The sequence below is a fragment of the Amblyomma americanum genome, chromosome 6 (genome assembly GCF_052857255.1).
Source record: "Amblyomma americanum isolate KBUSLIRL-KWMA chromosome 6, ASM5285725v1, whole genome shotgun sequence".
In the NCBI taxonomy this organism is placed as follows: Eukaryota; Metazoa; Arthropoda; class Arachnida; order Ixodida; family Ixodidae; genus Amblyomma; species Amblyomma americanum.
This window is the reverse complement of record NC_135502.1, coordinates 130,270,003-130,293,884: the sequence shown is the minus strand read 5'-3', so window position 1 is coordinate 130,293,884 and position 23,882 is coordinate 130,270,003. Positions and strand designations below refer to the sequence as shown.

At 44.8% G+C, this 23,882-nt stretch overlaps 1 protein-coding gene across 2 annotated transcripts in view; it reads left to right on the top strand.

Moving 5' to 3' along the window:
- Positions 1-23,882, top strand: part of LOC144094103 (cell adhesion molecule Dscam1-like) — a 519,023-nt gene that overhangs the window by 70,391 nt on the left and 424,750 nt on the right. For both annotated transcript variants that reach the window (XM_077628014.1, XM_077628013.1), the window contains exon 3: positions 13,604-13,722. In XM_077628014.1, the coding sequence (XP_077484140.1) occupies positions 13,604-13,722 (119 nt within the window). The remainder of the gene's footprint in view (positions 1-13,603; positions 13,723-23,882) is intronic.

The window sequence follows — 23,882 nt, the reverse complement described above, 5'->3', positions numbered from 1 at the left end:
GTTTGATTTAAGCCGGCAGGAATATTTTTCAATACAGTTTTTCTCAGCGATAAACGCACGTCCTCAACGGCCACGTGTGGATGAAAGTGGCCGCCTACGATCACGTTATTCCACTGGCCGTGTGATAGAGTGAGAACAAAGGTTGCAACGCAGCTATGGTTACAAATTTCTCGCAACGGAGGGAAAGGGGCTGAGGATATAAGAGGGAAAACATCTTATGATAATATGCCACTTCATGGTGCAAAGTTATCCAAGTGAAACAAGATGCATCAATCGTTTAGTAATGCTAACCTAATAAAACATGTGGTTACTAAAGTTTACTCCTCTTCCACCTCCCCCGTGCCTTTTGCCTTCCTCAGAGGGCGAAAAACTCTCAGCGTTATCTTCAATGTTCACTTCGTATTTTAAAGATATGGTAAGTCCCATACTTAGCCGGATCACGTTTCAGCTGGTGGCACATTCTCAGGGGCATTTGATTTCGGTGCCACTTGTGCCTTACTTGTTAATTTTTATTGGCTCGCAGGTGGACGCCGGACTGTTCGTTTGACGCCTACTGTAGGCCATCTCCGACACAATCTGTACAGATAAAGTGCGCCGTGCATTTATTGCAATAAAATACCACGAAGAAAATGGGGAACAAAGAGGCTGTTAACTGGTTTCACAAGCTGCGGAGAGTCGTCTACTTTGAAAGCCTTTTATTTACTACATATTTATTTTACAGCCTTAGCTCTTGAGGCGAAGGTTCCCGGCCTGTTGTCTAAACGGAACACTAGTTGCTGTGACCATCGATCGTTTGTTCATCCAAGCGTGACTATTGAACGGTAGGCATCCCGCTTGGGGCGTCACCCCACGAGGGCGCCACCATCGGACCACTCCGTGTATATCGCCTGTGCCACGGGTCTTGCGCTAGCCCTCCCATAGCAGAAACGTAACCGTCGCTCACGACTGCATGCAAATGCAACGACTGCAAAGCGACAAGGAAGAACAGCTAGCACTTATCATCCGGCTTACGACTGTTTAATTTTCTTAATTTGTGCTTCTTGACTGATTACTGAACGCTAATACTGATTTGTACTCGTTTACTCTTATATCCGGATAAAGGTGTCAAATAGATGAGTAATTCTCATATATTTCGTTAAGCAAAAACGAAATTCGGCTTTTTTATTATGTGCAATTGCAGATATGTCATGGTGTTAAAAAGGGCATTCCTGGCGACTTAACCTTTGATATTTGCAATCGGTGCGGGAACGCTGTTGTACTGTGCTAACTGTACATGGTAAAAAGAATTGAAATAAAGCGTTAGCTCTGCAAGATGGGATGCTAACTCTGTAGCCGTTATTTAGATAAGCCAAAGTGCTATAAGTGCACTGTACAATTACGCATGATGAAATATCTTATAGGAAAGACAGCTTCGAAATATTTAGCTGCAGGCAACTAAGCATGAGAGGTTAAGACTCAGCTTCATAGAAGATGTACTGGTGGTTGTGTTATCATAAACGGAAAGCGTGAAATAGGTATGATTCTTGTGTCCTCTTTGTAATTAATTATTTTTAATGGTGAATATCTCAAATTGAAACACCAGGTTCAACTTTCGGACAAATTTGCATTTTGCAGAGCAGTAATTCTAGGGAAGAGGATGTTTCAGCGAAGTTGCATCGAACGTACCCTAACATACGATCTGCGTTGCTACTATATATGTGGGATGTGAAACCAAGTAACCGCTCAGTTCATGCTGACAAGCTGGTACATAGAGGAAAACCCCCACTCTAAGAGAAACTTATTAAAGTTGTAAAGTTGGGTGCTATTACAAGTACTTGCCACTCGAAGGGATGTGCATATGTTAGTGGAAAATTTCGTTTACTATCCTTGACCCGGTGAATAATTAGCACTTAGGTCTGATTGAAGAATATATACGTCGTCACTATATGGTATTTTCAGAAAAATGCACACTCGTCAGCAAATAAATTGTTTCCGAAGAGACGCAAGAACGTAAATTTTGAATCTAAAATCAAGAAAGAGAAGCTAAAGTTCAAGGCCTTGTTGCACTCCACAAGAGGCCAACAACAACACCCTGGAATGCACCAGGTTTGCGTACGTGTCTAGATTCAAAGCTCAAGCTTTGTGGAAATTCAAGAAAAAAACCGCTTAACCCATTTACGAGGTTTACGACCAATGTTAAGTAGGTATAACTGGCAAAACAATTTATGACATATTTTATCAAGCACATCGAAAAAATCGAGCAAGATGCAATCTGCTAAAGAACAATGAAGGAAAGACACTTTTTTTAGAAGTATTTATTTTTCCAAAATGCATGAAGTGAGCTTGGAAAAAAATGAATTCGGCTCGAGTAAGCTAGCAAGACCTATGCTTTAATATTTAGCACGGTGTACTTGCTGTGAAATATGCCGGTAACCGTGCCGATAATGCTGGTCGCATGATTTATAGGATGGAATCACTTCGCTAACTTTCAAATCAGGACGTAGAGTATTCTTATTTTACTGGTATCAGCGCAGAAGGAACAGGTACCACAAGGAGAACAAAAAGACAAAACAAGCGAGGCATTGTATGCTTTCTGAAGTGATTGCTGAAAAGAAATTTGTTGGTGCGCTATGTTCTGTTTGCGAGGTTCAACGTCAAAAAGGTACACACGGCCTATGAGGGAGGCTGTAGCGAAAACCTCTGCAGCAATTTCGACAATCTGCGGTTCTTTAACGTGCTCTGACGTTGAAAAAGCACACTCGACTCTGCCTTCCGCTTCGGCTGAAATTCGAGACCGAGTGCTCAGCGGGCAGTCGAGCGCCTAAGCCTCTAAGCCACCAAAACAGGTGCTAACAGATGTCAAAACTAAAGGTATTGCGCACAATTTTCGCGGTAAATTAAGTCAGAAAAACGAATAAAGGACTCCATCGGGTATATAATTGTCATTTCTACACCACAATTATAATTTTTCTTCATCAGCGCCAAAATGGAAGAGTTATCGTTGGTCACAGTCGTAGTAGTGAACGAAAGTTTTGTTGTCCGCAGCGCTTAGCGTCTCTAAACATAGTCACCTACATCCAGTAGATTTATTACAAACTTACTTCAATGCACGGCGCAACTTTTTGTCACGGATGAAGAAAAGACGCACACCATAGCGCTGTCTTCAACTGGATCTTTCCTTCGGAGAGGGTTGGCATGTAAATAGGCACAATGAGCGGGGAAGCACATGAACAACCGCTGAGTTCGCTGCGCGGCACATAGCAACAAATGCGACGCGACATGAAAAGACTGGAGATAAATCTGTATGCGAAAACATCACACGAAAAACAGTACAAAAAGGAGCCAAAAGGGGCATTTAAAAGGCTGAATAGTGTGATTAGAGTTAAAAGATGTCATCATCAGCCCAACTACGCCCATTGCAGGACAAAGGCCTCTCCCATACCTCTCCAATTAACGCTTCCCTGTGCTACCTGTGGCCACCCTATCCCCGCAAACTTCTTAATCTCAAGAGTGAGCGATGGGGGGCAAGTTGGTATGGCATGATTAAAAAACAAAATTGAGCAGGGGACAAGACATAGATCTCATCCTCCGACCTAGCTTCCTGCTGCCCCCTGCTATGCTTGCCTTCTCTAAATCCATTCCGTTACCGAGCGGTCATCTTGCCTTCGCATTAAATGCCCTGCCCAAGCCCGTTTATTCTGTTTGATTTCGACTAGGATGTCATTAGCCCCTGTTTGATCCCTCACCCACTCTTCCCTCTTCCTGTCTCTTAACGTTACACCTATCATTTTTCTTTCCATGGCTCGCTGCTTTGTCCTGTAATTAAGCTGAACCCTTTTCGTTAGCCTCCATATTTCTGCCCCGTAGGTGAGCACCAGCAATACACGGATGTTATATCTTTTGTTGGCGATACTCTTGTTCTATTATTTTACTTCTTCCAGCATTTAAAAGCACCGTTTTCAGCGAGAGTAGCCTCTCTGCTGTTAAAACGCGGTAGTGCATCGATAGAGGCCAACTTCAATTTGCATCAGTTTCTCTTTGAAAGTGTTGCACTTAAAAAGCACCTTTCAACAGCAGCCGGGTGGGAAGTATTTTCTCTGGGGTCCTTCGCACGACACCGTTGTTGGAAGGTTGTCAGCGTCGAGTATGTAAAAAGGCCTGAAGCGCGTGGGTGTGGATCCCGTAGTAGGATCTCTTATGATATCTAGGAGGTGTTGAGGGTGATTACACAGTGTGTGATCTCAGCCATATTATAAACAAAAATGTACCATATGGACAGGACGAAGAAGGGCGAAGACAGGACGGTTGCTACACTTACAACTGAATAGAATTCTATTCAGTCGTAAGTGTAGCAACCGTGCTGTCTTCGCCCTTCTTCGTCCCATCCCTAAGCTACGTTTTTTTATATTATGGGTGACCAACTGCCCCCTCAGTATACTCTGTTGATCTCAGTCAGCCAGAGTAAGTTTACTGAAAGATAAGATTAAGTCCGACGATATGTAAACTCAATCAGTTTGGATAACTGTATGGCAGCATCAGATTGTTCGAAGCGCTGCGTGGAATACGAGGTATGCCGTGCTTGCATTGCTGTCACTTGACGTCAGTGGAGATTTATGCCGTGCTTGCATTGCTGTCACTTGACGTCAGTGGAGATTTATTCTTTTTCTATGCCTCAAGAGAACCGAAAAATGTAGTTCTAAGCAATGCTTTTTAATGCGACACCGTTCGTTAAAGCCCCGTTACACGGAAAAACCGGCGTCGGCGTTGTCGGCGTTGTGAGCGATAAACAGGGTGGCTTGGGGTGGTCCAGGCAGCTACCCCCGTAGAAGCAACCTAGCAAGCTGGGCAACCTAGACAACGTGACGTTGTGTTATCATTGCAACCTGCCCACTGGATTGCTAGCCACCCTGGTAGGTGGCAGTTAAATTAATGGTTGATGGCGACAGGTTGCTCAAGAAGAGAAGCATGGGCCGCACAAGACCCACCGGTGGCAGTACCTGTCATCGCAGGGCAGTGGCGCCTCCCTCAACCACTGCACCGTTGCCCCAGGGGTGGTATGAGGCTCCCAGGGACATGTGAATGTAAAGTTGAGGGTGCCTAATTTCTCATATATGGGCATTAACTCATTAACGCTATCGCGTCATTTACTTAAGGCGGAGGTTAAGTACCCCTTCGAATTTTTTTTACGTTACATATGTTCCTCGTCAAGACAACTGTTGTAAATTTTCTAACATAAGCACCGCCAAAAATTTCATACTTGGATACATTTTCATTTACTTATTTACTTATTTATCTTAAAACAGGCCAGTACATGCTATGTACAGGAAGCGCCCTATGGTGCGTAAGTTAAAAAGGTGCAAACACAGAAGCACAACAAAAAGACACCAATGAAAGTTTCAAAGATGACTCGATCACGCAAAAGAAAAACAAAAACCATGGTGAACCTCTCCTCTCTGAAATTACATTTCTCTCTTATCGGTGAATGGGTCCACGAAAGTGGTATCCATAACGTCGTGCAGAAATGCGTTCCTTGTCTCTGTGGCCAGTGGAAAAAGAACAAGTGTATCAGACTTTGAAGCAATCGGCCTAATGCAAAACGCTTGGTTTGAGGCAGTCATTTTTTTTAGTTTATGTGGTTATAGTAGGTAAGAAAAGAAATTTCATGGATGCGGTAGCCTAACAGGATTGGTATGCACGCTGGGCTCCTCAGAGAGGTTCCGTTGTCGTGGCGCGATTACTCACAGTAGGTGTGCTGGAGGACGATGTTTTGTATTCTTTAATGCTTATCGACATTATCCTTTTGGTAAATATTTCGTAGTTTGCTGCTGTACTCAAGTACGGGCCGTATATGCGTTTTTATACGCAGATAACATGACCTCACGAGACCCCGTTGCAAACTTTCGGCGTTGAAAACCTAATTGTCTTCATGCGTTTGAACAAGTGTTGTTTATGTGGACGTTTCTTGTTAATGCGCGCTTAATGTTAGCATATGTTAAGGATTTTGATAATTACCTCTTAAACTTTTACTGCCTCCTTAACACCGCAGACTCCATCTTTCTTTCCACAGACGCATCATTGACTTCTTAAGCACTAAGCTATGCAGCGACCATGGAAATTTCGCGCTCTGGTTTCCCTGTAGCTACCTCAAAGTTAACCCACATGAGACAACATTCATATTTATGTGCGCTTCTAAGCATCTCCAATATATGGTTCCGGCTTCTAGGCCCTCTTATGAAATACATGTCGTTAATGAGTTTTCTTACATGGCTAAGACTTAAACCCTTTAATTTGGATTTCATGAACTGGAAAATGTGTCCGAGCTGACCGAACGTCTAATTGTCGGAGTTACCGATAATAAAACAATTACGAGTGTCCGACATTCAAAAACTATTGATTCTGAAAAAAACTGTGACCATTGACTGCTTCACAAGAGAAATTATTGATTATGGAGAGATTTTTGTTTAGCTAATCCGCCAAATGGGACACTATGGGTATCGATAACCCCCTGGAACCGAAAAAAATTTGGCGGTGGTTTCGCTCTGGTTAAACCTGGTGTGACGCGATAGCTACAGCTTGCCGAGTGGAACTTGCTCAGCTGAATTGCAAAATCAGTCTTTCGCCGCTCCGTTTCGCTGGGCGTTCCTTCATCTTCGTCCCACTTGACACGGCGCATGCGCACAGCTGTTGCAGCCCGGTTTCGCAGGCGCGCCGCTCCGCCGGCAGCAGTAGCTGCTCCGCATCAAGTGACAAGTCACCTGACAAACCAGGTGACCACGTGGCGGTGGCGGCGCCGCCACGGTCACATGCCACAGCCACGCTGAAGGCTCGAAATGCTACCGTAATGTAGCTATCTCTGCAAAAGAAAAAAGCTCCCTGCGTGGAAGCACATCAGGTACTTAGAACACCTAGAGACTCTAAGGTAACACGACGAACAGTTATAGCAGGTTCGCGACACGCGCGCTACGACAGCGCCGTGGTACCTTCCGACTGATGATTATAGCGATGAGTGCGAAGGCTTTACTTTTCGGTTAGACAAAAGCGCTACTCGTGTCAGCCATCTGGTCGTTCATGCATTATCACCTCAACTCCGCTTACCTGTGCACACGCGAGCTCCACCATCTGTCCGAATTATCCGAAGCTCATCCAAATTCCTCCAAATTAACGAGCATCTCAGGCCGTAGAATAGTACATGTGTTTCGTTGGATCACACGGGTTTTCCGAATCATCTAATTTTTCGAATTAATGGGGGTCTAGGTAACGAGGTTTTGCTGAGTTTGTTATGCTCGTGTGAAGACATTCAAGTCCGTTTCATAGCTGAATAAAAATACAGCTTTAAAGAACACAGGAAAAAAAATTGCAGATGGCCTTTATTGACACTATGGCATTCTAACGACAAAGAGTCAAATCTCACCGAAAACAGAGCTTTTATGAGCTTTAAAACACTAAAAAAACAAATACAGGCACGGCCAACAGTGTATATACTTTACGGGTGTGAATCGACTGGCGGCAACAGTTTTAAATTCAACTTTCTCCGTCATAAATGATTCTTTTGCTGTCCTACATCGGTTAATACACAAAGAAAGAGCAAGCGAATTAATGTTTACAGAAAAATAATTGGACTGAATTGTCCTTAGTTTTTTTAATGAAGCTTTTTTTTTTCTCAGCACTACTGGGCGGGCTACAGTCTTTTATATAAAGCACTTTACTTCTGTTGTCGTTCATCTTTGTGATGACCATTTCAATTACTATATATCTCTAAGGGTTAGGATGTTTCGCGCCCATATTCCCGTGCAACAAGGTCAAACACAGATGTGGAGAGTAAAGAAAAGGGTTGGACTTAAATTAAGGACAACGCAGTGAGCCACCGAAAGGAAATGATAACTAACGTTGAGAGGCATGAAGAGGGTAGAATGGTCAGGAAACAAACGCGTGTTAATGATATCCCAGTCGAAATCAAGAGGAAGAACTGGGCTTCGGCAGGGCATGTAATGCGAAGGCATGATAAATAACCGCTGGTCCTTAAGTGCAACGAAGCAGGGCAGAATGGTGGGCCTGTTGGTATGGCATGTTAAAGAAGAAAATACCAGCCAAAAAAATACGAAGACACCAGGAGAGCCGTTGTCCTGTGTTGTTCTCTCCTGGTGTGTTCGTCTTTTTTTGGCTCGTATTTTCTTCTTTAAGTGCAACGGACTGGATTCCAAGAGAAGGCAAGCGTAGCAGGAGACGGTCGAAAGTCAGCTGGGCGGAGGACACTAACAAGTTTGCAGGCACAGGATGGGTGCAGCTGTCACGGAAGAGTTTCAATTCGACAGTGATAGAAGAAGGCTTTGTCCTGTATTGGGCGGAGTCCAGATGATGATGCGCATACTTACCTTGAGTTCTTTCCGGAGTAATGCACTTGAACACGTTCACGGTAAAGTAATCCTCCCTGTCTGTCGCATTTCTTAATATCTTGCTGTAATTATATTAAATGCTTATAACTCGAAAGCTTATCAACTAAAGGTACGCATATCAACTAAAGATAAGACGAAATCCAACATTGTTCTTCGATTTGCATCTCGCAAAGTCAGAGACAACTTCCTCCAACTCGCAAAAAGGAAGAAACTTTTCACATTAAACTTGCAATTCGAAGATGACAATCCTATATAGATAAATGAACATTTATGTCCGAAATTGAAGATCTTGCTCGGCAAGACCACTCAGAAAAGGAAAGAAAAACAGTGGAAATTTTCCTGGGTTTCCAATGAAAAAATTCTTGTCCGGAAAACTGAAACCTCGTCAGTCATTCACATCACTTGTGAGGAAGACTTGAATTTAATTGTATGATTTTGTGGCCTCTGCAGTAGGTAAGCCATCTCCAGAAATGTGTAATGTGTCGCATCTGAACGCGGCTTTTTCAGCTGCGCATAATCTGAAGATCCTACAATGCAATATTAGAAGCTTAACTAAAAATATTGACTCTTTGCTGGTTTTATTACAGTCTCATTACTTTGAGTATGATATAATCGCGTTGTCAGAAACGTGGTTGAAAGCTGATGAATTCTTTAATATTCGAAATTTTTAATTCATTTTATCTCTCGCGACCAACAAAGGCGCGTGGCGGAGGAGTTTCTTTGTATGTACACAATAATATTTCTTTCAAGCATTGTCCCAAACTGACATGTCAGGTTCCCGAAGCATATTATTTCTTATTCCTTGAACTGAGTTCCAAGTTAACTGTAGGTGTTTTATACCGTTCCCCAAGTTCGCACTTTAGTCTTTTTCTGGATGCCTTTGAACCTGCTCTAGAACACTTCGCTTCTATGAATAATCCTGCAATAATATGTGGAGACATTAATATTGACACTCTTAATGACAATGCAGCACCATACGTGAACCTGATTGAGTCTTACGGGTTCCTTAACCAAATAACACAACCAACTCGAGTCACCCCCTCCACAGCGACGCTCATAGACCATATATTATGCAATTTCGAAACCTCACAGTCTTTCTCTGGAGTTATTGATGCTGATATTTTTGACCATTTTCCAGTGTTTTTTCTAGCATCGTGTTCTCCTCTCAAAAAAGAAATTAAGAAACGCGTGAAAACAACTGTTGATCACAGCCTGTTAAGTTCCCGTATACGCACCCTAGAGATTGATGTTGAGAACAGTAAGAATATTAACAAAGAATTCGACCACCTTATAAATTTTATCTCATCTTGCTTTAAAGAAACAATTATTAATGCAAAATCTCATTATTCTGACCCAATATGTCCTTGGGTAACGACTGAGGTCTTAGTTGCTATACAAACTAAAGATAAATAGTATAGAAACCACAAGCAGTTCAAAGATAATAAATACTATCGTCTACAATATAAAATACATAGAAATAAAGCTCTGGCCTTACATAGAAAATCCAAAAAGAAGTATCATACAACTCTTATAGAAACCAACCAACATGATCCGCGTAAAATATGGAAAATAGTGAACTCAGTCATTACACTTCGAGAGAAGGATCATATATTGCCAGAAATTATCCCACCAACTAGAACCACAGAAAGCCTTGCGGAAGACTTTAATCAATACTTTTGTAATATAGGTCCAACTCTTGCGAAACAACTAAGCATGCAGGAAGCCCCCGAGCTCCTGTACTTAATTCTTTTGTTTTTGATGACATTACTTATGATGAAATCATTTCCACCGTTCAAACAATGACTGGAGGCAGAACACCAGGTAAAGATAAAATCCCCTTACTGGTCATTAAACAGCACATTGAGGGACTGAGTGGGCATTTAGAAAAATTATTTAATGCACCCTTCTTCATGACCACATATCCAGACGAATTTAAAATAGCGCAAGTCACGCCAATATACAAGTCCGGTAGTATGGATGACATCCAGAATTACCGACCAATATCAATACTTAGTGCCCTTAACACAGTATTTGAGAAGTTATTGATGAAACGTTTTACCCATTTTCCAGATAAATATAACGTACTAGTAGACAACCAACATGGTTTTAGGAAAAACAGATCTACTTCCACGGCTGTACAGTGTTTAAGTGAATTAATCAACAAATCATTAAATAACAAAGAGTATGTAGTTGGCATTCTTGTTGATATTAAGAAAGCGTTTGACACTGTGAACCATAATATACTGCTATAAAATTACATCGGTATGGATTCAGAGGTCAAGCGAAGCAGTTTTTCGATAGCTATCTTTCTGGTCACAAGCAATGTGTTAAAATCGACAAATTCGTATCAAGCGTTCATTCCATCCTTTGTGGCGTGCCTCAGGGCTCGGTATTGGGACCATTACTCTTTTCCTTGTACATAAATTATCTGCCAGATGCTTTGAATTATGCCCAAACTGTTATGTATGCTGATGATACAGCCCTTCTCTTCTCTAGTGATGACCCTAATATGCTCGAAAGGCACGCTAATAGTGGTCTTTCTCAGATGGTGCCAGTGGTTTTTACAAAATAAATTAACAATACACACCTCAAAGACTAAATACATTGTGTTCTCTAGTCCATATAAAACTTCATATAGCTTAAATGAGTTACGAATAGGCGCAAACCACCTCGAACGAGTCGATCAACAGGTATATCTTGGTGTAACTCTAGATTCAACTTTCAATTTTAATCCTCTAATAATTCGAGTAAGCAGCAAATTGAAACGGGCTTGCTTTGTCCTAATAAAAGCTAGAAAGTTCTTCTCGCTTCGCACATTAAAAAGTTTGTATTATTGCCTTTTTCAAAACAATATGACTTACTGTGTGGAGTCCTGGGGACTTAAGCATAACACGTACTTAAATCAAATAGTAATTTTACAAAAAAGAGCACTTCGAATAATAACACATAGTAAACAAACAGATAGATGCGCTCCGTTCTTTCATCACTTAGACATTACACCTTTCTTTGCTATGCGGGATTTCAAACTAGCTTGTGTGGTTATACATATACTAAACCATAACATCCCACTATCATCTGTTTTTGTATGTCCATCTCGTCCAACTAGAAATTTTTTCAGTTGTGGTGTTAACCTTCCAGCTGTTAATAATGTGTACGGTAAAAGAACTATCGCCTATGCCACTACTAAAATTTGGAACCAACTGCCTGCTAACTTAAATGTAGGTTGATTCTCAATCGCCGATATAAACAAAATTTTCCGAAGCCAGCAATATTCGACTCCACTATAAGTCTGTGTTTTTCTTCGATGCATTCTTCCTTTTATTCTTTTTTGTCCTCCGAACTATTCTATAATTTCTTGAGCCTCTCGCCTTTCTTTGTGTATAACTGTCGCATAACTGCTGTTACATGAATTCTGTGTAAAATACTGAGTTGTCTCGCTATAATTATTTTTCGCACTTCCTGCATGGGCCCAAGTCTAGCCGAGAAGGCTAAGGGCCCAGATGATTCACATGTACTTCCTACTAGTCGTTTGAAGAAAACTGATTTTGATTTGATTAGATTTAAATAATGCCACACTGATAACGTATCTCTAATAGTAATTTCAAAAAAATATTTTTCAGAATATTTTTCAATTACGAATACTGCGCAGTATATATGGAAAGTTCACGGTTGATATTGGCGCTTTGTTAACTGTAATAACTTTTGGGTGGTACGAAAAAAACAGGCACCTAGTGTATGACCAAAAGGAAAGAAATTTTTTTTTTCTACGACTTCGCTGCTTTTGGAATTAATGTAGATCGACGCACTTGCTTTATGCACTAGCTTCCTATGCCACTTTTGATCACTGTATTTTTATCAGTCTTCCTTCTTGGAACCGAATTAGAAGTGCAGTATTTTGTATTAACGAAAATAGGGAGACACTTGTGCAAATTTGAGCTATGGAAACCTTAAGGTTGTAAACTATTTTTCCACTAGTTATGTATATCAGCTGTTAAGAAAGTAAACGTTCGTGATTTCACCGTTTTTTTTTTTTTGCACACCTCCTTTGCATTCACCATCCGGTGATCATATGTCTTTCCGAGTGCATGACTTTATCAATAAATGTCCCTTTAAACAAACTCCGTGTGGGAGTTTTATCAGGGGTCACAAAGTGTCGCATAAATATGCAGCTCCGCGTGGCATGACTTGACGCAACGGACGCCTGATTCCTTGTTTTTATTCTTTTTTGTGTGTGTTAAGGCTTACATCGATTCACATCAATGCAGGCCTTGACGCCTACCTTTGCAGACATGTCTTCACGTCGTCGCATCTATAGCCTAGAACTTGTTGTTGGCCGAATGGGTGCATGGCTGTTGTTAGGAACTAGTTTCGCACACTAAACTGAGGAACGCAGGAAAACGACGAAGACAGAAAAGGCGCAAACCATCATATGATTTTATTCGTTTCAATGCTGTCTATGCAAGCTCTAGTGGAACGAATAGAACCACTTCAGAGTTGGCGCTCTTTCCGTCTGCATCATTTTTCTGTGCTCGTCAGTTATGTGTGCGCCACTAGTTCTTAACAACAACAATATTCATAGCCGGATTCAACTTAAGTATGGAGTGAATCTCCTTCGGCATTTGCAACCGCCACGCACAGTTCGTTCGCGAGAAGAAAACAGTTCGTTCTTCAAGCTTCAAGAAAGACAGAAACCAACCATAAGACGAAATTATACGTTCTGAAATTTCGTTGTCTCTGCCTTGCTTAGTATAGTGAAACATCAAAAATAGAGATTTTGTTTATTGTTGCTATTCGATTTGTAGGAACAGCCCTACTTGCTGGAAAGGCCTACTTGGACAACGCCAAGGCCTACTCGCGGACAAGACGGACGTCTTCCGCTCGTCCTTGTGATTCTCGCCACCTCTAACTTAAGTGCATTTGACGCCACAGAAAGGAATACACACAACAGAGCGCTGCGTTCTGTTGTTTATCTTCTCCTCTGTGCCGTCAAATGCGCTGCAGTTATGGAAGGCAAAAGCCAACTCTCCCAATTCGTATCGCATTGTTTCTCACGCTGCTTTACAATTTCAACACAAAACGTCTTGTCCATACCAGAACTTCAAAAACGATGGTTGGTCAGCGGAGTAAAAATAACGGGTCATCGCCTATTGTTCCCAACTCTTGTTCTTTTGCTTTTTCTATTTTCTGCCCTGTGGTATAGCAATGACAGCTCCTTATGCTTGCCTTCGCAGTGCCGGACAGAGCAGGCGTTCGGTGACGTCACCAGGGGGCTGCCAGCGGCCCCTGGCGGACAGGAGCCGCCGCTGGCAAGCCGGACTTCTGCTTCTGCTCTGTCTCCTCCTGGGATTCGGTGAGTATACGCTCGCTTCGTTCTTGCCGAGCAGCCCCGATAGAGGGGACTACTGGTCTCAACCAGAGGGAAAACAGGGCAAGAAGAATCCTGTTGGGGGACTTGTGATTAATAGTTGTAAGAGCGCCTGCACAATGCAGAAATGGCAAAAGTACTCAAATAACAAATGAGAAAAAAGAATTCGCAGTGCATTATCCTTTGCTAGCTGAGTCCATACTTCCTGGCTTCATTTATTCTTTCATCAAGGGTCTGCATCGCAACAAAAATCTTAGAGGGCACCTAGTTACCATAAGCTGGGAAAATGCAATAGCTTAAGAAGCTTGCTCTCTGAGCTGCAATGCACGACCACAAATACCATACATGTGTATCGGTGGATTTCCCTCTCTCCACTTTGTCATCCACCAAACTTGGCAGGTGGCAGCTGGCTCTTCCTATTACCTGCCTCGGCAGGTGACAAGGCTCTTCGCGTGGCAGACACCTTCCGGTCCCTCCCTCCTCTCACCTAGAAGAGGGGAGGCGGGCTTTCGCCTTCTCCAATTTCCCGCCTGCCATGGCAGGTTCAATCAATCATCGTTTATTTCTCAGCAAATCGTATAGAAAGGTGTACTGGTCAATCTAAGGACATATTGCTTTTAAAAGTCCAGGCAGCCAGCGTTACATCTGTTACGAGGATATAAAGCATCACACATTAATAATAATCATAAAACTTAAAGAAGAAAAAATGAGAAAAATAATAATACAACTAACATGCTAATCATACAATCGTATATACAAAAAAAAAATGAAAGACCACCAAGTTTCTAACTCAGCAAAAAAACAAACAAATTTCACAAATTACAACACTAAGTTAAACGCCATTCTCTTACATCTGTCAGTATTTTAGCTCGTGATTTTAAACCGTAGCGTCTTTCACTCAGTTAAAAATACTTCACGTACATACAATTTCTGGCTTTCTTTCCCTATTTCGTAAATATTCGTGGTTTAATCTATTTATGAGTCTTCCGCAATGATACATTTTTTTTGCTAATAATTAAAAAGTGTTTGCGTAATAGTAGGTTGCAGCTGTCATTTCCGTGCACCAACCTTGGCATGGGACAGCGTTCTTCTCGTGGAAGTCACTTTCCTGTCTCCACCTTGTCTTCTCTAGAAGAGGAGGGACATTTATCTGTCTTCAATTTGCCACCTGGCAACGGTGGCAAATGGCAGGTTCCAGCTGGCTGTTCCATGTACCAACCATGGCAGGTGGCAACAACCCCCTGCCAGGTGGCAAGTATGGGACGCCCCCGACTTTTCGTCCCAATAAGGCTCTGACGCTATCACATAAAACCGCACATACCACACCCTTCAGTAGATTTTCTAATACTTAAGTATGCAGTAATAGAGTTTAAATACTTGTTTCCTCGGAACAGTAATGATAGTGTTGGCGGACACCGGAAAACAGGTGAGGCATGTCTACTTTTGGGTGCGTAGATATATCCTGCAACGTAACTTACTACACTTTCAGCTAGGCTCCAATTTAAAGTCAAAGAACTTTAGTAGGTGTTGGCAAAAACAAGATCAGTAATAAATAATTCAAATAATTAAATTCATTTCGACGCTGCGGCCGGGGTAAATTTGGCCTTTTAAACCAAAGGCGCGCGTCCTAAGAGCCCACGCTGCCATAGACCGGAGCCCCCGTCAAAAAAAAAAAGAGAAAGAACGTGTGCGCCCATAAAACAGGGATGACTTCCGATGTATCGTCCCTTAATTGACAAGCCTTGGACAGAGGTGAAGCAAACACTAACACTGCGCTGTATTTCAGGGGGGAGTTTCACCGTGTTTTGAATATAGATAAAAGACTTAAGCAATATTTCACCTCTTTGCGCATGACGCAGAACAGAAAAGGTGGCTTTCGGTTAAGCATCGCTAAGCAGGCAATATTGCGCAAAATCACAGTTTTTTGGAGGTGGACGCCACCACCCCATAACTGAAAGCGCGATTCAGGTGTCCACTGACTCAAAGAGCTAGTTGCGCGCGTCTTCAACTTTTTACTCATCAATACCAATTTACACTTTGTACGCCGACGGCCCATGCAATACTGCCACGTTTCGGCCGCAAAGTTGCCAGCGCGAACGCGTACTGCTGTAGTGCCGCCTTCCTGCCACGACGTTGTCCACGCCAACGCATGCAGCGCACATCTTCCTCTCACAACCGACCCGTAGCTAAAAGCGCGAATATTAGTTTGATAGTAGTATTGATAGATAAAGAATATGGAGTGCAATGCACATCGCGAGAGTGTATTGCAGTTTAACAGGAGGTGTGTTCGGCTATGGCCATAGCATATAGTGCTCTCGCGCATTGGCCAGCGAAGCTGACCTGCTCGCACAGCCGCAGGTTAGAAAACCAGCCGCGGATATGTATTTGATCTGTTTATTTTGTAGCGATAGCTATATTCGGGTAGCATTTCGAGCTTTCAGCGTGGCTGCGCTGCCACCCTGCGCCCTGTGGCAGCGCCGCCATGCTGTCATGTGGTTGGTCACGTGATGCTGAGCAGCTCCTGAGCAAGTTCCACTCGGCCAGCTGTAGCTGTCTCGTCATTCCAGGCTTAACCAGAGCTAAACCACCGCCAATTTTTTTTCTTTCACTTGGCACAAACGCGCAAACATCGCAAGCATACAAACATGACAAGGCCTTGCCCGGAGTCAGCCCACGGGAGTAGTGTTTTCGCATTAAAATATTTACCGAGACGGGCTTCCACCCGAAAAACCGAAAAATTTCTGCGGTGCCGCTAGCAGCAAGTGCGCGCTGCAGACGACGGCTTTAGTGTATGACGGTTTCTCTCGGCGGCGCTCTGTTTGAAGGTGACTAAGAACATTCCTGGTATAGAGCTTAAAACGCTGAGAACAATTCTGGAGATGGCAGCTGTCACGCGCGATATACATCGTTTTAAAGTAATCACGTCGTGCCCGTGCATTTAATATTAGTTGGTGAAGGACCCTGCCGGTGGCAGTAGACAAGTATCACACAAAAAGGTACCTTTGAAGCAACAATAAGGTCTTTCAGGGGGTGAGGTATTTTGCGTGATGAATGTCGTTAACTCATTCCGAGCTGTAGCTTAAGGGCCGCTGGTCGATCGAACTTCCTCCTCATCCACTTTTTTGGAGAGCAGAAATTTCCAAGAGTGCGAAGAAATGTCTAGCGTTCTATTATTATGGATTAGCATAGTACCCTCACTGGAACAAACACCTGGTGCCGTCTGGCGTCATCCAGAAAAATCGTGATTGGCTCTGGGGCAGTGCCGTCGGCAGTGCCTTCACCAGAGGGGAGAAATCTCAGTGGATGGAGAAAAGTGACTTCACCACACCTGCGAGTGTCCATTGACTGATGGAAGTGAATTCACTATACAGGCAGTTACGTCACCAGACCATGTTTGCGTATATAAAGCCTCCACCAGCCAAGCGTATCAGGAGGCAGATGGTGTAAAGGGAGGACTCGGAAAGAGCAATCTTGGTCTGACAAGCCCTACCGGCCGCTTCCGGCAAAGGCATCAAAACCTCCGGTTGCTTTCGCATTGCCAGCACATATTGGAATCAGGTGTATACCGTGTGTCTTTAAACCTATAGCATCGGAGGGTCATGAAGGCGAAGATTACCCGGTAGCATCGGCGTCCGTATCAAGCCTCCGACTTCTTGGTGGTGTTTAGAGGGATTAGCCTCCCTCCACCTGCCACCTGTCAACCGTCCACCTCCTCCCTCCCTATTGACCTCTCTCCGCCTCCCCTCCACATGCAAGAGAGAGGAGGGGGACGCCGGACGCAGAATCAATCAGCAAAAACGAAACTGACTCAGACAACCGCAGCCCTACGTGCCAAATTTGCAGCCTCCCGAAGTACTATCAGTGCAAAAATGGCGGTGGTTTAGCTCTGGTTAAACCTGGAGTGACGCGATAGCTACAGCTGGCCGGGCGAAACTTGCTCACTTAAATTGCAAAGTCAGTCTTTCGCCGCTCCGTTTCGCTGGGCGTTCCTTCTTCCTCTTCGTTCCACTTGACACGGCGCATGCGCACAGCTGTTGCAGCTCGGTTTCGCCGTCGCGCCGCGCCGCACCGCACCGCAGGCAGCAGCAGCTGCTCCGCATCATGTGACCAGCCACGGCACCACGCCGCCGGCAGCTGCTACGCATCACGTGACCAACCATGTGACAGCGTGACGGCGCAGCCACGGGGTGGCGGCGCCGCTACCGCCATGGCGCCGCCACGCTGAAGGCTCGAAATGCTACCGTAATGTAGCTACCGCTACAAAATGGGGCTTGCGTGAGTTATTGTCACCGGTGGCTGTGTTTGAAACAGCCACCTGCCAGTACATTGGTGATCCGCTGAACCGCACCGCCACTGCACCGGTGATGGTATGAGGATTCTCACGGATCTTACCATGTTACGCATTTTGTGTAGTTGCGTTGTCGGAATTTGCAGAGTCAGAGTCGCAATTGATTGTAGAGTCGAAAGAAATGGACTGAGGATTAGAATTCGTCTATACCAAGAATATAATCAGAACTGAAATAGACTGACAAGTGAAAGAAGAATGCTATCGCATTTCCACCACATCGATCCAATTGATCGCCCCTAATTTTTGTTTTAATGCGCCCGGATTTAGGTTGTCGTCACCGCCACCACCGCGGTGGCTCAGTGGCTATGGCTTTCGGCTGCTGACCCGAAAGACGATCAACAAAGATTTCCGGCTCCTCTCTCAATGCAATTGCCAACTGCCCAACGTGGCCCTGCGCATAAATCTTACGGGAGCTCCAGAAGTGCAACCTGGATCTCACAAGCCCCTCCGATGGCAGTGTTTGAAACAGCCACCTGTTGGGACAGTGTTGCATCGCTTAATCACGGCGCAGCTGCACCGGTAGTAGTATGAGGACTCCTCGCGATCTTGAGAGCAACTCCTTGAGAGGGTCTTGACGTCGTCAACACCACGTGACCACCGCTGAACCAATCATAGGGCACCGCAAAATATGAAACTCCCAGAATTCCCCAAAATTGGAAGTTGGCCCAACTGGAGGGGCACTGAAGGGCCGCTTTAAGGGCATGACGCGATAGCGATAATGATTTAATGCCCATATATGTGGAAATAATTCGCCCTTCTCTACTTTAAATTCATACATCACTGGGGGTATTCGTACCTCTCCTGGCACAGTGGCGCAGCGGTTAAGTGATGCGCCACTGCCCTGCAATGGCAGGTCGCCACTTCCCTGAGATCGCCACTGCCCTGCGATGGCAATGGCATTCTTGATCTTATTTTGACTACTCCCCCTAAGAATTCTGTGCTCCTTCGTATGTTACCGGCCTAAGGTACCACGTTGCAGTTCGCACTACATTTTCTACCAGCATTTACTCAAAATACTATAGCAAAAAGATGCTAACGCGGTACTACAAAGGAGACTACATCAGCATGAATTCTGATCTTCTTGTATCCTATAAGGATTTTGCGTCTACGTTCTACTGCGTTTGACTGGTCTCTTTTCAAATCCGAATTGCTGCACTTGATGCAACTTTACACCACTACCATCATCATAACAGAGCGAACACGTTCTTCGAGGTTTGATATCACGCTAAAACGTTCAAATAACCAGAAAAAACGGTTTTTTTTCTTCTGTCAAGTTATTTAATACCAAATGGGCGTGTCACACCATCGCCAGGCAGTATTTCGATCTCACAACCCACACTAAACGTCGGTTTTTTTTCCACTAACCTCCCTGAAATGTTACAAACTTACCCAAAGTGCTTCTGTAAAAGGGTCATCCCTGATGTAAATAAGACTATTCCACTATGTGACAACATCGGCTCACCAGTAGGTGTATCCGACGTATTCCGTCTTCAACTACGCATTCTGTTCAGTGTTTATTAACGAAGCAACCCGTGATTTTCCGGATCTTCTGCAGCTGCTGAATCCACCAATGCACGGCATAACCTCCAACCCGCATGATATTAATGTTATCGACTAGCTAAAATGTTCACCTTTCTGCAGCTGCAATGGAATTAATAACCAATGTTTTAAAAAGCGCTAAGCATGATTGAAGTCTTATTTTTCTCTTATTTTTCGGCAGTGTTTTGTTACTGGCCCCGTTCCACATGACTGCCGAATCGGGAAGGTCATTCCAGTTTTCAAGAAAGGCGACCGATCATCCCCAGTCAATAAGAGTTCCAATTCGCTAACTAGTGCATTCTAAGATCATGAAACACGCCATTTACTCTAATGTATCTACATTTCTACATTGATCAACTTCTTTCATCAAAACCAGGCCACTCATGTAAAACCCAAATAGCTTTGTTCCTGCATGATAAACATTTCAATTTTGAGCGCATACGTGATTATCTTTCAGCCACGTATGCGCCGTGCCTGCGATGCGCGTTCAGTGCAGCTGAAGAATTCGAGACAGGCGCTCGATGCGAGATACAATTTCTGCCTGAACGCTAGGCACGTTTGTAGCATCGCAGGCAAAAAAGTCAACAGGCAAAAGCAGTTCATGAATGGGACGAAAAACTACATCTGAAACGTGAACGAGATTACATCGTTTCGGCGTTCTTCGATGACTTCTGAAGACGCAGAGTGGCCATGCCGGCCAACTGCGGCGCGGTAACGGTACCACTCCGCGAGCACGAGCGCGAACGTCACCTGTGGCGATCTGCTCGTGTGGCTTACTCCACGTCGGAAGTTGTCCGCACTGGAGTGGAAGCTACGAGCGCGATATAAAGGATTTCAGGCTTCAAATTAACTCGTGTTTTGTGGAAGCCGTCCCTCACGCTTGCAGTGCCGATTCCGCTCTGACAGCTTTTCAGATGAAACATACATATGGAGGGTCACAGTGTGCGTTCTAATTGAGCCTAAGCCTGCTGGCCCTCGCATCTCGGTTTTGCCGTGGACTATAACCACGACTGGTTTCTTTCGCATTTCGACAAGAATAAGCACAGCGGTTCCGGTGAAAATACTTCACTTAGCTTTTCTTTTAAATGAATGTCAATACGTAGAGCTCACGAATACATCGCAATCACTGCCCTTACATAAATAACGGTTGTATTGGCAAATTCGCGAAGGCGATTCGCAACGTACAGGTAGAACTATTTTGAAAGGAAACGCGCGAGCCTGGGGTTATGAGGGCCGATCGCGCGCCAAATGCTGTTTTAACCATTGCAGGCTCACCCAGTTGAAAGCGAGCCGCGAGGCGTGTCAACAATGCTTAGAACAGCCACAGGCGCGCTATCACCTGCATCGCCGCAGGCTGCTACGTTTTTATTCGTATCCCTTCTACCCGTTCATTGTTTCGCACTCCGGCAGAAGCAAACTACGTTTGGCAGGATTATTAACTTTTCCTGAATTTTTTTTAGGAGTGCGCCATAACTGTAAAAAAATATTGTTTCAGTGCAATACCCTTCGCGCTCCTGTCCTCTGATTCCATGCAAGTAAAAAAAATGTGTCACGGTGCCACTGCTTTTCAGCCTGGAATCGGGGGGCATACGGTCTCTGTTATATTGACCACTGCTCTAGAAGAACCGCACGCAAAGGTTAAGAATTGAAGGAGCGTATTTTGTTGGGCCGGTTGTTTTATGGCTACGGAAAAAAAACAGCAGTAAAGGACGAGTTCACGCGAAGAAGGAGGGCACAGGACGACACTGGTAAGGCAACTGAATTTTTCTCAGTAAAAAGTTTCATAACAGGGCCCGGACTACATGCGCTTAAGCAACAACAACGCTGACAAAAAAAAAAAAACGTTTGACAGGTGCAGGTGCTGGTCCTGGTATCTTGCACATGACAAACTACGTCCCGTTCATGAATTTGTATTTTCTTGCATTAAACCTGAGTGAGTCGCTGATCCATTCAGAACCTAGTCTTCCTGGTGGGCCAGTGGTTAGTGCGCTCGGCTGCTGATCCGAAAGGCCCGGTTCGATCCCCACAATGGCGGTCGCATTTCGATGGAGGCGAAATGCTAGAGGCCAATGTAATGTGAGATTTTGGTGTTTTTCAATGAACCCCAGGCAGTCAAACTTATCCGGCGCCCTCTACTATGGCGTCTCTCGCAGCCTGAGTCTCTTTGGGACGTCAAACCCCAAACCAAGCATTCAGTGCTTAACTTCATGATTTTAAATGCACCTAAGATTTCTCGTTCTTTTTTTCCGCGGCCGACGATTCTGACATACTCGAGGAGGGGCTACAGTCTTTACAACGGCTGCAATGTTTGGGTAGATCGGCGGTGTTATCAGGCTGCAGCGATGTTGCGGTGCTGTCTTAAGCGTTCTTTAATACACCGGCAAGTCTTGCCGATGTACGTGTTACATCGTTACGACACACGTGGCGTGTCTTACTGTATACGACAGTACGCCGTTCGAAGGTTGCAACATGAATCTTTATTGCTTCCGGCTCGGAGCGTATATATACGAAACAGAGAGGGGGAAAGGGGAAAGGGAGAACAAGGGAAGGATATCAAACGATAAACGCACGTGCCGTCAGCGCTTGCAAGGCAGTCTGATTGCAGCTGACATCACTTTACAACTTCTCTTCTTCCTTAATAGTGAAGTCGCTGTACTGGTTTTCTTTGACGTGTGGAGCGCCGCAAGGCTTGGGGTGATCTGACGGGTTCAGCGTTGCTCCCTGCGAGTTCCGGCTGAAGTTCATGCTCAGGTTCTGTTAAGCCCCCTTGTTCGGCTGGCGTTCTCGGCAACAGTGGGTAGTCGCTAGGAGTACCTGTTCTCGAGTCTCGTTTTGCCGCTTCTTGGTCTTTACCAAACGGTGGCGTCGCATCTTCCCGGTCCCGCACCTGGTCAACATGTCGTCTTACTGATCCGGCTGGTGTTCGAATGCTCACCATCCGAGAGCCTGTTGTAGACTCTACAATTCCTGGAGTCCTTTTCTCACCTCTTCCGAAGTGGCGGGTGTACACGGTACCTTCTGGCAATGGCAGTGGCCACTCGTCTGCTTCGTTCGCTGGCCCTGCGTGTACAGGAGGGAAACATGTCTCTAAACGGGATCGAATTTTATATCCGAAGAGCAGCTCTGACGGCGATTTTCCAGACCGGTTAGGTGTCCTTCTGTAATTGAAAAGGAGCTTGTTTATATTATCTTCCAGCCGCCCCTCACCAACCTTCTTGAGGCCGTCCTTAATTGTCCTGACAGCCCTTTCTGCTAGGCCGTTCGATTGAGGGTGATATACAGCTGTGCGCAGATGCGTTATGTTGTTCTTCTTGACAAAAGTAGCGAACTCGTCAGCGGTAAACTGCGTTCCATTATCGGATACGATGGTTCGTGGCACGCCAAATCTGCAGAAGATACCGCGCAGGCAGTTGATTGTGCATGAAGCGTCTGCTCGTCGGAGTGGTACAGCTTCAATCCACTTACTGTATGCGTCCACGACCACGAGTATCATGTTCCCTGCAATAGGTCCCGCAAAATCGATATGTACCCTTGCCCATTTTTCAACAGTAGCGGGCCAGCCTTTTGGTGTTGCTGTAGCTGGCATGGGCAGGTTTTGAACACCACTCCTACATGACGCTGTCACTGCCTCTATTTCGCGATTTAACCCTGGCCACCAGAATGACGATCTAGCAACCGCCTCATAGCGGACGATCCCTGGTGCGTCTCATGCAAAAGGTATAAGATGCGACGTCGCGCCTCCATCGGAACGACTACTCGCCGGCCCCAGTATAACAACCCGTGGGCCAAAGAAAGCTCCAATTTCTTGTCAAAAAAAAAAGGTGCGACACTCGTGTTCAAGCCTTTCGCGCAAGGAGGCCAACCGTTCTTGGTGAATCGCATAACCTGACTCAGAGCAGGGTCGCCCGCAGTCAACTGCCTTAGCTCCTCAACTGACACAGTTCCCTCATCGAACACAGTCAAGGCCAGCAGATAGTCTGGTGGGTCTTCTTCTGGTGGCTTCGGCTCAGACGTCCGTTGTGGCAGTCTACTAAGGGCGTCAGCGTTGAGAAGTTGTTTACCAGGAGAGTATTGAAGCTGATAGCGGAATCCGCCTAAGTACAGCGCCCAGCGCTGTATTCTGGCGGCTGCCAATGCTGGAGTTGGTCGATCCGCCTTCAGCAGGCCCACGAGCGGCTGGTGGTCGGTGACCAATACAAATTCTCGGCCTACGAGATAATCACGGAATTTGGACACTCCAAACACAAGAGCAAGGGCT